The 17,929-nt window shown below is 40.0% G+C and overlaps 1 protein-coding gene across 1 annotated transcript; it reads left to right on the top strand.

The window, feature by feature from the left end:
• The first annotated feature begins 635 nt into the window (after positions 1-635).
• Positions 636-15,810, top strand: LOC116695293 (MAU2 chromatid cohesion factor homolog). Its single transcript, XM_032525428.1, has 18 exons — positions 636-911; positions 1,235-1,318; positions 1,496-1,591; positions 1,823-1,917; positions 4,184-4,211; positions 4,454-4,609; positions 4,827-4,973; positions 8,501-8,591; positions 8,708-8,811; positions 8,946-9,023; positions 9,655-9,720; positions 9,865-9,948; positions 12,337-12,386; positions 12,526-12,603; positions 12,689-12,800; positions 13,581-13,671; positions 13,840-13,967; positions 14,539-15,810. The coding sequence occupies exons 1-18, from the start codon at positions 678-680 to the stop codon at positions 14,611-14,613; spliced, it is 1,797 nt and encodes a 598-aa protein (XP_032381319.1). The 5' UTR covers positions 636-677; the 3' UTR covers positions 14,614-15,810.
• The last annotated feature ends 2,119 nt before the right edge of the window (positions 15,811-17,929 follow it).

The following is a 17,929-nucleotide window of genomic DNA, read 5'->3' as shown; positions in this document are numbered from 1 at the left end:
GGTATGCGCTGTGTGGTTGCCACGATTGAAGTGGAGCATTTTGAGTTTCAGAACAGTTTCAAAGGAAACAACTACTCACCTAAAATAAATACAACAAGATGAACATAACATGCGTCCATTAATTGACTATACCTTAAAAGTTATGAGTTGTTCCAAGGTAATGTAAAATTATACATTTAAAAGAAAATGACCCATTATAGATGATTACATAACTTGTTTGATATAACTTTTGATGTCATGTGTGACCCATAGTAATTCCCATGGTTAGCTGAAACTCAGCATGTTTTGGGTTTACTGTGTTTTGCACGTACAATCTTATTTTATATAGGGAAACCCAAAATTATACATTACTCAATTAAAATGAATGAACATTATGAGGAGTATAATGTCCCACAAAATAATATTCAGAGCACCAGTGTATCACAATAACATAGCTGCAGCCTGCAGCCCTTGAGGAAATTACTTGCAACGTGTCCTTTTATTCTATAAATGTACAGGTACAAAGTATTTTATTAAACAGCGTAACAATCGTTATTAAATGTTTCCAAAAATGAAGAAAAGCAAACGAACACGAGAGATTGGGATATTGGACGCTTTGGTCGTGGGTTTTAGATGACTGAACCTGGCAACACGGGAGACTGGTCATAGCGCTGAAAAACTTGTTGTTGTCGGGGAAAATGGCGTCCAACGTAGAGGCCCCGGAACGCTGGTACCTCGCCCTTCTCGGTTTTGCGGAGCATTTCCGAACCTCAAGTCCGCCAAAAATCCGGCTCTGTGTGCACTGTCTACAGGCAGTGTTTCAGTTTAAGCCCCCACAGAGGATCGAGGCCCGGACACATCTTCAGTTGGGCTCGGTTCTCTACCACCACACCAAGAACAGCGAGCTGGCCCGCAGCCACCTGGAGAAAGCGGTGAGGGACATTTGATTTAGGAAAGAGCGGGGATGCAGCGGAGAAGGGGACGAGCGTAGGCCTCAGGCAGCGAAAACAGCAAACGGAAATCCTAAAATAGCTGTTTATTTAGGAAGGTTACGTTTGCACAGAGGCTGAAATTTAAGATTTCTATTCGTTTTGTTAAACATTCGTAGCGAGTCGGCCGCTTTCGTTCTTACCCTGATGTTAACGTTAGCTAGCTAAATAAGCCTCTGTGTGGTGTTATCAATTTTGGTTCATAAAGATAGCAAACACCGACAATATGATGGCGCTAACATGTGACGTTATCATTTTTTTTGTAGTGGTTTATATCGCAACAAGTCCCTCAGTTTGAAGATGTCAAATTCGAAGCTGCCAGCATTTTGTCAGAACTCTTCTGCCAACAGGTAAGTCAAGTTCTTTTTTTTTCCTGAGGTAAAAGTAACTTTAGCTTGGCTCCATACATTTACTTCTGAACACGAAGGGAAAATGAAGGTATTAGAAGTTGTGTATCCCATGGTAGTACATGTACTAGAGTAGACTGTGCGTAGTTATTCATGATTTATGACTATTGATCCTTTCAGAATTTGGTGGACTCTGCAAAACCCCTTCTGCGCAAGGCCATTCAGATTTCACAACAAACACCATACTGGCACTGCAGATTGTTGTTCCAGTTGGCGGTATGTATTAGTGCAATAGTATGAACAGGGGTGACATTGTTGGTCCTGCAGTGTTTGAGTTGAAATGACCACGCATTTACAACAGCTGTAATTCTAGTGGTTATTCAGTGTGCTGTTTCCTCACAGTTGTGCCATGCTTTTGTATTTTTGAAAGTTTCTGATGCAGACTTTGTGTGCAGATAGTAAAAGAGTCTTCAACAATGGCGGGAATGTTCTTATTGCCTCTTTCAGCAACTTCATACACTGGAGAAAGACTTGGTGTCAGCATGTGACCTGCTGGGGGTTGGAGCCGAGTATGCCCGAGTAGTTGGCTCAGAATATACCAGGTAAATGTCATTCAATCTTCTGTTGACTGCATATTTAAGGCTGTCAGTGGTTAGCACCATGTTTTTTTTTTTTTTTTACGATTACCATTCATCTCAGAACAACCAAAAACAAAATTGCTATAAACCAAGGTCAAGTATGGGTAATTTATAAGTCTCAGGCTACATCCACACAACTTCATTTTTGTTAAAAAACACTATCTCTTGCTACGTTTATACCTCGCGTCCAAACTACTCCCCTAAACCGGAAACCTTTGGAAACTTTGCTGACCCCATTTAAGTTTGACAATTCCGGACTTGCTTGGACATGCAGAAACCGAGATCTTTCGAAACAACAACTCATGTCCGCCAGTCTAATTGCTTAGGTAGGCTTACATACCTTTCAGTTGTTGTCGGCCCAAGTAAATAAATCCCTGGTCTTACTTTTTGCCATTGTTGATCTTTCTCCAAACTATTTTCTGTATTTATAATTTATACATCCGTGATCTTCAACCGCAGACAACCTGCTTCCTGTATGCGAATGGTCATGTGGTTTGTGTTGTCAGGTGTGTTTTTATATATATTTATATAACTGGAGATTGATTCTGCTAAGGAGTTGAAATGCTTGCGTGGAAGGAGTTTTTGGGTAGTACTGAAGTAGCCTAAATCTGGCTATTACACCCTCACAGAGCCACTCCCCTGCATCCTGGCACCACATCACTCCGGTCCTAAAACAGCTACACTGGCTTCCCATTTCTGACCGGATCACATACAAAATCCTGGTCCTCGCCTACAAAGCCGTACACCACCTTGCCCCGTCATACCTCACTGTCCTCCTCTCCCCCTACCCACCTTCACGGTCCCTCAGATCCACCTCAGCGGTCTCCTCTATGTCCCCAAGTCAAAGCTCCGCAGTTTTGGGGACAGAGCCTTTTCCAGGGCAGCTCCCAGGCTCTGGAACTCCCTCCCCCATGAGATCCGCATCTCTGAGTCCCTCACCATTTTTCCGTCCCGTCTGAAGACCCATCTTTTCTGTTCTACCTATCCTTAGTTTTTTTAATTTATGTTTTTACACTGTTTCTACTCTGTAAAGTGACTTTGAGCTTGGGAAAAGCGCTATACAAATTCAATTTTTTATTATTATTATATGAAGAGCTTTCCATCTGAAGGGCTATCCCAATACAAGTCCGGGAAGTCGACAATAAAACTCTTGACAGCTGTTCTGTTGCTGATTCCTCTCTATATATTCCTTTTACAGAAGTGCCACTAAATACAGGAAACTTCATTTACATCAAGTTATATCCTAAATCTAACTTATGTTTTTTACATAGAATAGAATAGAATGCCTTTATTGTCATTATACACAAGTACACGGTACTTGTGCAACGAGATTAAAGCAATCCCTTTGCAGTGTTGACACAAAAAAAATATAAGAATATAACAGTATAAAATATAACAGTATAAAATATCAAAAATATAAAGTCAAAGATATAAAGTGTAGTGACTGTCTAGTGTAGTGACAAAAAAATATAAGAATATAACAGTATAAAATATCAAAAATATAAAGTCAAAGATATAAAGTGTAGTGACATGTGTAGTGACATAACGTGTACATGTTATGTATGTTACTTTGCAAATGTAATTTTGACCTGTCGAATCAGTTAAAGTGCTCATATTATGCTTCTCGGCTTTTTCCCTTTCTTTTATTGTGCTATATATCTCTTTTGTTCATGTTATAGGTTTACAAAATGAAAAAGCGTCACAGTCTGCTTTTGACTGGCTAGTAGTCCTTACCTCAGTACTGCATGTGCGACTCCCAACAAAGATGGAATAGAAGTGTGATGCCTCACTCTGTAGCTGAAACAGAGAGCTCAACACACAGGGTGAAAAGAGGAGCTGCAGCAATGTGCAGTACAACAAAATATATGGTGTTTTTTAAATATTAAACCATATAAACCTATTCTATTTTCTAACCTGAATACATTTATGAACCTGAAAAGGACATATATGAGCACTTTAATGTGTAGTGAGACAGAACATCGCTTATTTCCCATTGCATAGAAAATAATTCATTCTTAGTTATTCATCTTTATTTCAAGTCAAATGTTCTTGTAAAAGTTTTTTAAAAAAATGCACCCGACTCTTGTGACAGACACGTTTCACCAGTTCTGACTCATAGTGGTGCACCCTTGCTACCAATACAACTGTGGCATAATATGTTTATAAATATGGATGGATTGTGAGAACTTGATGGGGAAAAAAGCTTACTATGTGTTCTCGTTTTTTTTAGGGCACTGTTTCTCCTCAGTAAAGGAATGGTGAGTCATCTGCCCTACTTTACTTTGTTGTGCTTTTTTGTGCTGTTACACGATGGCTATAGAAACAGGAACTTTTTTCCCCAACACCACACAAATTCCTATATTGCATATTTGTCTGCAATAACTGAGGAATACCAGTAATAGTGGAAAAAATAATTAATAATAATAAATATATTTTAACAACAAAAGCAAGGAACATCACATGTTTTCAAGTTTTGATTGGGGTGTTTTCTGCCTTCCAGTTGCTGCTAATGGAGAGGAAGCTTGGGGAGGTGCATCCTCTGCTCACACTGTGCGGAACTATTGTAGAAAACTGGCAGGGAAACCCCATCCAGAAGGAATCCCTGAGGGTGTTCTTCCTGGTCCTACAAGTCACACACTACCTGGATGCTGGACAGGTAGGAAAGCCAGTCTGGAAGGGGTAAATAAAGTGGGACGGAGTTGTTAATAGGGGTATAAATAGCTAATTATTAACACACATGGAAATTGTTGATCAGCATGCATGCATTCATTAATTTCATAAAGAGTTTCGGGAGGGTAAACCTTTTTGATAGCTTGTCTGGTTGCCTCAAACTACCTGAAGCTGAGATTGTATATATTTCCATGTCTCTCTAGGTGAAGAGTGTGAAGCCGTGTCTGAAGCAGCTGCAGCAGTGCATCCAGACCATTTCAACACTCCACGATGATGAGATTCTGCCCAGCAACCCAGCTGACCTCTTCCACTGGCTGCCCAAGGAGCACATGTGTGTGCTCGTCTACTTGGTAATGCCGCCTCTCTTGCTTTGCCACATGCAAGTTATAATCTCCGAAAACAACACCAGGGCTGTTATTCCAACACAACAACCTCCCCTGTTTTTCTCCTTCTGAATGTGTTTGTTGCTGGATTTTGGCTAGTTTCTGGTTTAACTTGGTGTAATCCTTAAGTGGTTTTAAGACATGAGGTTAAAGGAGAATTCCGGCCAATTTTTATGTCAATCTTGATCGTTATAAATATGCGATACTTTCAATATGAAAAAAAACCTGGCTTGATTCGGTGCTGGCAAACTTGAGTAGCTACAGTTGCGTTTATGTGCTTCCACTGAGCTAAAACGGCAGTTAACGGGGCAAGTTTTAGAGTGCCTTTGTGTCTCTTAACAGACACAAAATGCAATTTAAATATCTGTGCAACATGAACAGGACCCTTACGTGACAACAAGATGCATTTTCAACTCAGACATTGGTTAAATCCACCTATCCTGGCTTGATCCGGCTGGTAGCTAGCTTGCTGCTAGCTGCCGTCTGTGAGAAGCTTGTGTGTTCCGCCAGGCTTCTGTCATAATCATCATGCAGCAGTTCCGTGTGTATTTGTAGCTCATCCATTTTAGGAGTAGGAGGCTTGGTAGTGTCGATCAAGCCACAGACATCGTTTGGCCCGCTTCCATTAGTTACATAGTAATTGAAATGGTCATAATCACTACAGTGTTCAATTACCTATTTTTGAGGGGTAATAAACAAGTTTTTGTCGCAAAGGCATGACCTTTCCTCTGGAAAGACCACCGGGCACTCACTGGATTGTTTTCAGGAGCGGGAGGCGACTAAAGTGGGGAGAAATCAGAAGCAAGGATGCCGGTGGGGCCTGCTAGCGCGGCTCAGGGAACTAGCACACAGATTGACACGGCAAAGCCTCCTACTCACCAACACCAGATCAGTCACACACAAAATGATGAGTTACAAATACACACAAAACTGTGTGGAACTGCAGCTGTGTGGAACTGCATGATGATTATCACAGAAACATGAGTGAACACACGCCCGCTAGCAAGTAGCAGCTAGCAGGGCAAGCTAGCTAGCAGCAGCATAGAGGGTACCCGTAGGGGAATTTAAACAATGTCAGAGTTGAAAACGCATCTTGTTGTCACGTAAGGGCCCTGTTCAAAGGCACTCTAAAACTTTCCCAGACAACTGCCATTTTACCTCAGTGGAAGCTCGTATACATAGCTGCAGCTACTCCGTGTTGACCGCACTGATTCGGGTTGAGTTTTTCTATTGACTGTACTTGCATATTTATAGAAATCATTATTAATGGAATTCTCCTTTTTTAGTAGCCACCATACAAGAATGGAGGCACTTCTAAAATTATAATGTCATTGGTTGTGTTCAAATCCTCTGAATGGATGCACGCTATTCTGGTGACCCGGTTTATGTTAAATGTCCTTGGCCTTGAAAATAATAGGCACAGAACCATGCTTTTTAAAACTACACTAACTCTCCACTAAAATATATTTTCACATAAAAAGAGCAGAGCACAAAGACAAGGGGCCGTCTTGTCTTCATTATTCATTTAAGTTGCATCTAATAGATTTGTAATGAAAAGAAAACAAATAATAAATATACATACATACACTACCGTTCAAAAGTTTGGGGTCACCCAAACAATTTTGTGTTTTCCTGAAAAAGTCACTTATTCACCACCATACGTTGTGAAATGAATAGAAAATAGAGTCAAGACATTGACAAGGTTAGAAATAATGATTTGTATTTGAAATAAGATTTTTTTTACATCAAACTTTGCTTTTGTCAAAGAATCCTCCATTTGCAGCAATTACAGCATTGTAGACCTTTGGCATTCTAGCTGTTAATTTGTTGAGTTAATCTGGAGAAATTGCACCCCACGCTTCCAGAAGCAGCTCCCACAAGTTGGATTGGTTGGATGGGCATTCTTGCGTACCATACGGTCAAGCTGCTCCCACAACAGCTCAATGGGGTTCAGATCTGGTGACTGCGCTGGCCACTCATTACCGATTACCAGCTGCCTGCTTCTGCTCTAAATAGTTCTTGCACAATTTGGAGTGTGTTTAGGGTCATTGTCCTGTTGTAGGATGAAATTGGCTCCAATCAAGCGCTGTCCACTGGGTATGGCATGGCGTTGCAAAATGGAGTGATAGCCTTCCTTATTCAGAATCCCTTTTACCCTGTACAAATCTCCCACCTTACCAGCACCAAAGCAACCCCAGACCATCATATTACCTCCACCATGCTTAACATGGCGTCAGGCATTCTTCCAGCATCTTTTCATTTGTTCTGCGTCTCACAAACGTTCTTCTTTGTGATCCAAACACCTCAAACTTGGATTCATCCGTCCACAACACTTTTTTCCAGTCTTCCTCTGTCCAATGTCTGTGTTCTTTTTGCCCATCTTAATCTTTTTCTTTTATTGGCCAGTCTCAGATATGGCTTTTTCTTTGCCACTCTGCCCTGAAGCCCAGAATCCCTCAGCCGCCTTTTCACTGTAGATGTTGACACTGGTGTGTTTGCGGGTACTATTTAATGAAGATGCCAGTTGGGGACCTGTGAGGCGTCTGTTTTCTCAAACTAGAGACTCTAATGTACTTATCTCTTGCTCAGTTGTGCAACGCGGCCTCCCACTTCTTTTCTACTCTGGTTAGAGCCTGTTTGTGCTGTCCTCTGAAGGGAGTAGTACACACCGTTGTAGGATCTTCAAGTTCTAGCAATGTCTCGCATGTAATACCTTCATTTCTAAGGACAAGAATAGACTGTCGAGTTTCAGATGAAAGTTCTCTTTTTCTGGCCATTTTGAGCGTTTAATTGACCCCACAAATGTGATGCTCCAGAAACTCAATCTGCTCAAAGGAAGGTCAGTTTTGTAGCTTCTGTAACGACCTAAACTGTTTTCAGATGTGTGAACATGATTGCACAAGGGTTTTCTAATCATCAGTTAGCCTTCTGAGCCAATGAGCAAACACATTGTACCATTAGAACACTGGAGTGATAGTTGCTGGAAATGGGCCTCTATACACCTATGTAGATATTGCACCAAAAACCAGACATTTGCAGCTAGAATAGTCATTTACTACATTAGCAATGTACAGAGTGTATTTCTTCAAAGTTAAGACTAGTTTAAAGTTATCTTCATTGAAAAGTACAGTGCTTTTCCTTCAAAAATAAGGACCTTTCAATGTGACCCCAAACCTTTGAACGGTAGTGTACGTACATACATACATACATACATACATACATACATACACTGTATATATGACAGTTGTTGAGCTTCTTTGCATTATCCTACTGGTTAACTTTGCATAACTGCAGTGTTGCAGAGATTTGGTTAACATGCGCATATTTAGAAATTGGTTCACAATGCTGAGTATTCAATTTTATTTATATAGCGCCAAATCACAACAACAGTTATCTCTCAGCGCTTTTCATAAAAGAGCAGGTCTGTACCGTCCTCTGTGATGTTATTTACAGAAACCCAAAAATTCAAATATGTACTCCTTGTCATTTTACAGGTGACGGTCATGCACTCCATGCAAGCAGGCTATCTGGAGAAAGCTCAGAAGTACACAGACAAGGCTCTTATGCAACTAGAGAAACTAAAAAGTGCGTTGCCCAACATGTTCCTGTACTTCTCTAAAAAATATTTAATCTATATTAATAACTATATAATGTTGGAGTTGTTTGAGTTTGCTTTTTAATTTATTGTTTTCATGTTTCAGTGTTGGACTGCAGCCCCATCCTCTCTACCTTCCAAGTCATTCTTCTGGAACACATCATCATGTGTAGACTTGTCACGGGCCACAAGGCCACTGCATTACAAGAGGTATTTTGTTTTGGCACCCATGGTTTTGTTGTATTTAATACGTGGCAGTTTGAAAAAGATACGATCCAGCACCTTTCTTTTGTAGCATGTCAAAAAAACGAAGTGGGCTTTGACTTTTTGTTGTGTCCCTCCAGATCTCGCAGGTGTGTCAGTTGTGCCAACAGTCCCCCAGGTTATTCACCAACCATGCTGCTCAGCTTCACACGCTATTAGTGAGTATTTTCACCCTAAACATTTGTGTGTGTGCCTCAGGGTTACTATTTCAGGCCAATACAAAAAAAGTTTCATGGTCGTAAGTCAAGTAAAATAAGTTTCACTTCACTAAAACAAGTGTGTGTCCCTGTAATATCCACTAAGAACAGATCAAGACATTCTCAGCGGTCAGCTTTTTAAGGATGTATTGTTACAAAAATACCACTTCATTTTAAAGTACTGTGACCTTAAAAAAACCACACATTTGTATGAGATTTAGCAGTAGATTGCTAAATACTTAAATTAGACAGGTAGGAGATGTTCGCAATAGTAATTAATTTTATTACATTGTTGTTGAAATGATTAACACACTTATGAGTTCAGTGGTTGTTTAGATGATTTAGAATTCAATAAAACATTTTAGAAATAGAAAACCCCATAAACCCAAAGGGATAACCAACCTACAATAAAAATATAAAACAATCAGACTTCTGAAAACTTTGTGGAATTGTCAAATCAAAACACGCAACTTTTGTACATTCCAAAAGCTCTTTTTCAGAAGAAACCACTTTTGTTTTTCCACTACTGTTTTGGTTACAAATTGACATCTGTAATGGTCAATCTATTCCTCTTGCTCCTGTCATCTCCCAGGGTCTGTACTGTATCTCAGTGAACTGTATGGATAATGCAGAGGCACAGTTTACCACAGCCTTGCGGGTGAGTACCGCCTCTCTTCAGATAATGTCACCCGTATCTCTCTTTTCCCTCTTTCCTCTCTTTTACTGGCCTCTTCTTTTCTCTTCTTCTACTCTGCTGCTGCTGATCTCTCCTCCTATCTCAAAGATGTTTGTTGTGTTTCAGCTCACCACACATCAGGAACTGTGGACGTACATCGTAACCAACTTGGCCAGCGTCTACATAAGGGAAGGAAACCGACATCAGGAGGTCAGTGAAGTAATTACGTTTCACGTCTTTAATTAACAACAATGTAATGCATTTAATCACTTAAAGTGTTTTATACCCATTTCACACTGAGGGCTCAATCAGAACCAGGGTTGAACCAGGGTTGGCTGTGTGTTTGAAAGGGTTAACCCTCGTCTATCGACTAGAGCTTAACCGATATATCGGCGGCCGATATTAGGCATTTTCCAAGGTTTTTGGTATTCATACATTCCATTTTTTAAATATATAACAGCCAAAACACCCCATGAGTGTTGGTGTTGCATAGTTTGTTCACCAGAGGGCGCTCTACAGTGTCCCTGTTTGCAACTTTTACGTTGTTAATGTTTTTTGTTCAAAGGACTTTTAAGTTTCATAACTTGTTTGTATTTTTATCCATTTTATTTATCAGAACTTGAATATTTTTTGATGTTCGTCTGTTCTGTTGTAACAATAAAACAAAGTTTATTTTTAAACTGCATAATCATTATTTTAGTGAGGGCTCATGAATAACTACAAATAACTATTGTAAGGGAAATCTGTTATGTTTTATTACACACATCTGGATTTATATATATATATATATATATATATTGGCCGATATACAGTATATCAGATTTTGAAATCACCAAATATTTGTATCGATATCGGCCTTAATCCTTTATCAGTTGGGTGCTATTATCAACTCGGCTTTGCGACCCAGGTCGAGGGGTGGGTCGGACTAGGGTCAATCATAAATGCACACCACCAGGGCTGCTTACAACCGGGGTCGGGACAAATTACGTAATTGGTTAGAAATGAGAGGGGGGCACAATCACCCCTCTCAAGAGGTTGCCGCACTATTTAAAAAAAAAAAAAAAAAACATAATGTGTATTGAGACCCACCCCTAGTCTCACTGTGCTTCATGCTGGGTTATTGCAGGCATTTTTATTAACAACCACAACAGCAGAGCCGAGCGGTTCAATTTATTCCACATGAGAACAGCCGTGTATGAGCAAAGTCGGTGACAGTGAGTGCCCGGATGGTCACTAGTCTGTTATCTAGTTGACTCTGAGTCAACTGAGACTCAGCGGTAGCAGGGTTGCAGTTGGGAAGAAGCTGCCTGTAAAAAGCCAGAGTTAGAACGTTACCATATTAAAATAAGTTTTGTTTAATTCTCTTGTCAACTGCGCTGCTGCTCTCTCTCTCGCCTGAGACACAAGTCTGCAGTTCAGTGTGGCTGCTGGCTCATGCGACTATCTCGCTCTCTTTTTTTTAAAGTGAGTCGGGAAGCCGTCAGCAAAGCCTAACCTTACTTTTAATGAGATCGAACAAAGATAAAATGTTCTCCACTCTTCTTAAAATGGTCATAAATCAATACTAGAGTAGACCTAATTCCTTGTTTACTGCTGCAGTGAATGAAATGCAGAGGAGGAGAAAAGAGCATCTAAGTCCACAAAATTATCAGTGTTTGATGGTTATTTATTTGTGCTTTTTAAAACGTATCACTGTAAAACAATCATAAAATAAGCTTTATTCCTCTCTCTTGTGTACATTGACAAATCCATGTAGCTACCAAACAATAGTTCTTGTAGAGGACAGATGGAGTGGAGTATCTGACTTAAGGTAATCGGTGTGCATTGTTCCTGGGTTGCGACCCAGGTCGTATGTGGATTGTCATGACCAGGGATCAGCCAGTGTTGACTGGCTTGGTTTGAATTTCCAAAAGAAGGGTTGAACCCTATTCAGATCACCCTTGTTCAACCCTGGTTGTTGGTGTGAAAGAGGTATTAGTATACATTATATTAAGTTTGTGGTTTTACGTCTTTGTGGAGCCTAATCAATAGTTGCTGCAGGAGAAGCCACTCAAATGCCTCTGACTGCAGTTGGATAGACCTAAAAAACAATCCGAGCAATGAAGGAGATGACTTACTGTATGCAGACTGTCGGAAAAACATGTCAACCAGCGAGCATGTTGCAGAGCGGTTGTGATTGGTGCCTCAATTGGGGAAAAATTGGAACTGGGCTTGAAAGGCCTCTTGGCCAGACAGACTTGCAGAGCAAATCTCAAATTTGCCGGAAGTTCGTCAGGGTTTTTCCCAGGCTACAAATAAACGGCATGTTTGGAAATTAGAAACAGTGCTGCCATTGCATAGCCCGTCCACTAGAGAGCGCAAGATGAGTTGATCTTTTTCCAAGTGTAAAATGTCCGACTCAGCACAGTACTTTGATAACCAAATCTAAGTGATCCTTATCAATTATCTAGAACAGTCAGTGGATTATAGTTTTATAGTTATGTTGATAAGAAATAAAGGAAATTTGAGATAAAGGAAAGATAAGCAGAGACAAACCTTTTTAATATAAAGGTTCAATAAACACGTTTAAACACGTTTCCTGTTTCATTTTTTCTTCAGCTGTATAGCCTCCTAGAGAGAATAAACCCCGACCATAACTTCCCAGTAAGGTAAGAGGCATAACATTATTCACATTTTTTTATACAGTTTGTGTATATATAAAACAGCACAATACATTGAAGCAATGCATTTTGTTAAAACTGGTTCAGACTATTAACTATGTAACCATTGTCTTTGTTTTGGATTCAGCTCCCATTGCCTCCGGGCTGCAGCCTTCTACATCAGGGGACTCCTGTCCTTCTTTCAAGGACGCTACAACGAGGCCAAGTATGTCCAACCTTAGATTGCACACCTACAGACCCATCCTGTGCCTGTACATACAGTACGTAGTCATGTATATATTGTGTTGCAGACGCTTCCTAAGAGAAACCCTGAAGATGTCTAATGCGGAGGATCTGAACCGACTGACTGCCTGCTCCCTGGTTCTGCTGGGCCACATCTTCTATGTACTGGGCAACCACAGAGTAAGACTAATAAATACATGATGTATTTTGCCTAAAGCTCAGGGTAGCTGACTCATTTAAGAACTGTTCAGACGTCACAGTTGAGGCGCCTAAGCACGTTGTTGTGCACTAGATATAGGCCAAGCATCAACTGACAGAAACACTGACATACTATAGTAATATTGAAAAGAAAATATTGAATGAATGATTTCAGTCAATAAAAAAAGGATATCCAAGGCACTCTTCTTCAAAATGATTTAAAAAGCCTTTCTTTTCTGGCTAGTTCATGATAGAAAATGTAAAAGATATATATGTCTTTTACATTTTCTAATTTTGAAGAAGAGTGCCTTGAATTTTTTTTTCCCTCTATACTTAATTGAATTCCCGACCCCAACGAGCACCTTCAATCATCAGACTGAACTTCCTGAGCACCCTGGACCTTGTTGTCTTGCTAAGAATAATTTCAGTTATCACAATAAAATAACACTTCTGTATGGAAACATAGCCATTATTCTGGTTCTCACAGTCTAGGTGTTTCTCCCTAACTGACAAGAGCAGTCCCAACAACTGTAAACTGTAAAAAAAAAAATCTGCAGTATCAAAATTAAAGAATAATTTGTTCACACGCATTAATTTATTTCAGGGTTCAAAATGAGTGTGTGGAAATTATTTATTTTCTGTGCGTACATTATTAAATGGGTAGGAGAGATTCATGTTTTATGCCAATTCGAAATGTACAGTGTATAATAAATGCTGTAAGCCAGATTTGTTTTCTAAAAAGTTGTCCTTTTTCTTATTTAGGAAAGCAACAACATGGTTGTACCTGCCATGCAGCTGGCCAGCAAGATCCCTGACATGTCTGTTCAGCTGTGGTCTTCAGCACTGTTGAAAGGTGTGTGTAGATACTGACCTTTTCCCTCATCTCGGACATCATTTGTCTTCTTGGATTTTGTACTTGTGAAACAGACTCTGCAGGCTTTTGAGACTGCTGAATCACAACATCTCTGTTCTCAAGTAACTGTGGTTGAGGGAAGATATTGACTGTGTGTTGTGCTTACAGACTTGAACAAGGCCCTGGGGAACACCATGGATGCCCATGAAGCAGCCCAGATGCACCAGAACTTCTCCCAGCAGCTGCTGCAGGACCACATCGCTGCCTGCAGCCTCCCCGAGCATAACCTCATCAGTGTATGTGAAACAGATTCCCGTGGTTCTTAAATGCCAAATTCAAAATTTCATACTCATTTTCCTCATAGGGTCTCTCTGAATATACCTGTTTTCCCCCCTTACTCTGAAAACTGTTTTAACACCTGTCTTTTTAAGCCCTCCTCCCGAAAAGTCAAAGTCTGCTCTGATTGGTCAGCGTCTGTGTCTTTCGCATCTGTGCTCATTTAGTTCCTGCTCCGTCATTGCAGCTAAGGAGTAACTGTAACACAAATGTAGCGCCACTTTCTACCAAAATATCTTAAAGTTGTAACATCAAAACAGTTTGGAAGTCCTGACTGCTCGTTAACGACACTGTTTCTGAATAGGGCTTGTCTGCATTTTTCTGGAGATAGAACGTTTTGCAACTTTCAGAGTATTCATACAGCACCTCAACCTGCTTTTATAATCAAAAAAAGACATGGAAATCTCACTTTTTGCAGTATGGAACCTTTAAAGTTTACAGGTCGCTACTTTTTATTACCACTCATATCTATTTTCTGTGTCTGTTTTTGTGTAGTGCTGAAATTAAAGTGTGTTTCTCTCTGTTTTTCAGTGGACTGATGGCCCTCCTCCTGTCCAGATCCAAGCCCAGAACGGCCCAACCACCAGCCTTGCAAGCCTGCTATGAGAAGCCTTCCGTGTGGCCTATCGCGGTAGCTGGTTATACTGTATGAGCAACAGCTGGATGCCTAACCACCTGCAATCAGACCACTGTAGCTATGATTTGAGAGGATTTTAAAAGTCACAGAGTTCAGGCTTTCACTTTATTAGCTTCTCAAGATTGCTTCCCGATTGTCTATCACTTTTTTTAATTGTTGTAAAGCAAGTGTATGTATCTCACACTTCTGATGCAGGGCAGGGTCGGACTCTTGATTAGAGTAGTAAAGGACACATAGCGACGTATTAAAGGGCTCCTTCGCCTCAGATACAGAAAACCCTTCTCTGCTTTTGCCAGGTTTCTTTTCCATTTGTTGGAGAGCAAAAAAAGAGAGGGTAGATAGGGGGGGCAGTAAAGAAATGTAGGAGAAATTAATTTATTCATGTTGATATTTTTGTATCTGTTGGTAAATATTTTACATCTCGCCTTTTTGTATGGATCCTGTTTTTTGTTTTGTTTTGTTCATGCACGGATGATGGTGAGCTGATGTAGACTCCTTGTACAATAGTTTCTGACCTGGATTGCTATCAATAAATTCTTGGTTCATCTTTTTTTTTGCACAAAATCCATATAAGAAAGAATAGAGACATCTTGTAATATATTTTCACACAATGATTAAATTGGCAGTACACATTTCAGTGGGAGAATGTACAATTCACTGTGTGCAGTTCCTCTGTGGACCAGAATTTGGTGGCTGTGAGGGTTGCCTCGTACCCTTTTTAAAGCAACACATTTAACTGATGTATTTTTTTAAGTTCCATAATATAAGAATTCCCTGTTGATGTTTTAATTTTTACAAACCAGGTTTAGACTTTTGGAGCGAACAGTAATCTTCAGATATTCAAAAAGTGAATTTATTTTATTTTGTTATATTTTAATTTGTCTTGATAGTTCCACTAAATGGTTTCTTTACAGTATGTTTGTATAGATTTGCCACTCGTTGAACATTTATTGTACAGTGACATTTTATAAAGTCAATTTAGTAAAAGTGTGATATGTATTTTTTAGCTATCCTATGTAGAAAACTCAACGCTTGGTATTTAAGGCACTCTGTAAGGACACAGTTTAAGCTTGAGTACTGGCCATATTCTATCCAATGCCTATGTTTTTAATGCTTACATTGTTTTCAATAATTTTCCAATAAAAATATGATTGAAAATTTGAAATGCATGGATTTACATATCAGTTTTTTGACATTATCCTTTTAGTGTGCGAGTGCTAATTGTTTAATAATCATGTTTAGTGGAGCCAAGCTGGGCCACCACTTGTATCAATGATGAAACGAGTGGCTGAAGTAGCCAAACAATGGAAGGATGCTGAAGTGAATACTGGTAGCTGTAAGAGGTTCAGTAGTTAGAGTGGCGAGCATGTAGGCCTGCAGGTGGTGCTACAGTTCCCAAATGTCTGTACATGCATGGAATTGAATGAGGTCTTCTTGACAAAATGCATAACTCTCAATTTTAGGTCTATATACTGTAATATATTTAACTTTTTCTAATAGAACTGAGCTTTTATAGAAGAAAATACATTTAAAAGCTGCGAATGTCAACATCTACCTGGCTAGAATGTACAAGCAAAACAATAATGTATACTTTATTAAGAGGAAATTACAATGTTGTCAGTCTTGTTATCACACACAGGCCTGAATTACAAACACATGCTCAGTACTTTTACATGCACTACATGGAGAGATGTCAGAGTGAGGGGGCAGCCCATGGAAAGGCACTCCGAGCAGTTTGGGGGTTGGTGCCTTGCTCAAGAGCACCTTGGCAGTCCCCAAGGAACCTGCAACCCTCCGGTTCCCAACCCAACTCCCTACTGTCAGAGCAACTACCGCCCCCTACTTACTGGATGATGCCCATTGGTTAATCAAATTGATCCTTTAAAAAAAGAATGTATAATGAGATTAATTAGTATTTGAAAACAGTTTGCAAATTCGTAGTTCTCTAATTGCCTTTATTATGTTTCCAATAGTTGATTTGCTCAGATCTCTCTGTATATAATTATTAGAGAAACTGATTAATTAAATAATATTAAGAAGTAGACATAAAGTAGAGATATGTGATTTCAAATTATAACCACACTCAGAAATGAATTTAACTAGCTATTTAAGGGCTGTGGGAAATAGTAAACTAAGTGTACATTTTTAGGTATCCTGTGGGGTTAACACTGCACAGATACTTTGTGCTTGCTGTGAAACTATGTTAATCTTTCCCAGTTGACAAAGACTTTCGTGCCCACCTCCGTCCCTGCACCTGTTAAATGAATTGATCTACAGAGGTGAGAAATGACAAAAAGGCTGCTGCCCTTATGCCCTCCTTTGTGCAGGCTCCACAGATCAGTTTGAATAGGAATAAACCAAAGAACCATTCCTCCATGTTGTAGCTAAGGACTCCCTAAACTTCTGCACCATTATTACCCCGCACCAGATCACAAGCTGTTGCATAGAAGTGGCCAGGCATGGTTAGCTAGTTATGTAGTCCAGCCATGACACACTATTCTCCTGTGTCTCTGGGTATACTTTAGGAGCAGACTGACCACGTAGACCCTGAGGACAACACTCTGCCTCAGAAATGGATAAAAGGTTTCAGAAAGGTGGCAGGGACTGGTTTGCCACAAGGAACCACATTAAGCCTTTTGTGAATGTCTGTAAAAAGCAAAAGTTTGGAACTCCTGTCTCAGCTGATCCTGGAGCTGCTACAGGCTCCTCTGTGGGTGCAGGAAGATTTTGAGAGGGGTGGCAGTGAACCAGATCCATGGAAATGTCTACTTTTCAACCAATAGCTCTGTTGTGCCTCAACTGCCATCCCATGTAAAGCAGCATTATTTAACTGTTAAATACCCAGCATAAACAAATGTGATAAGTCAAACCGTGTAGACTAGGTTAATGGACTCAGTTAAGTATGATTCCTGTTATGTTGTCACTGAAACCCCCTGACAGGTGTACACTCAGAGTTGTAGTGCTATATGTTTATATTATGGAATAATTTCAGCTTTGCTGTTGAGCCATACACGTAACACCCCGTCCTACGCACATACTCGACCTGTCACAAGGAACTCCCATACCTCCTCTGCTTTTGTATTTTACCTTCCCCTCTACTATCATTGCAGTTGCCACTCTTATGTCAGACTTTTGACCTATTTTTCTTCCAACTAAACCAACTAGCACCACACACACACACACACACACACACACACACACACACACACACACACACACACACACACACACACACACACACACACTGACTGTAAATTAAAACATCTAAATGAAGGGGTCAAATTG

Source organism: Etheostoma spectabile, chromosome 9 (assembly GCF_008692095.1).
Source record: "Etheostoma spectabile isolate EspeVRDwgs_2016 chromosome 9, UIUC_Espe_1.0, whole genome shotgun sequence".
Lineage (NCBI taxonomy): Eukaryota > Metazoa > Chordata > Actinopteri > Perciformes > Percidae > Etheostoma > Etheostoma spectabile.
Note: the sequence above shows the minus strand (reverse complement) of the source record. Positions and strands in the feature narration are given on the sequence as shown.

Coding starts and splice junctions, on each gene's coding strand:
- LOC116695293 (XM_032525428.1), top strand. CDS start 678: ATGGCGTCCAACGTAGAGGCCCCGGAACGCTGGTACCTCGCCCTTCTC. Junction 912..1,234: donor GCAGCCACCTGGAGAAAGCG/GTGAGGGACATT, acceptor TTTTTTTTGTAG/TGGTTTATATCGCAACAAGT. Junction 8,812..8,945: donor AGGCCACTGCATTACAAGAG/GTATTTTGTTTT, acceptor GTGTCCCTCCAG/ATCTCGCAGGTGTGTCAGTT.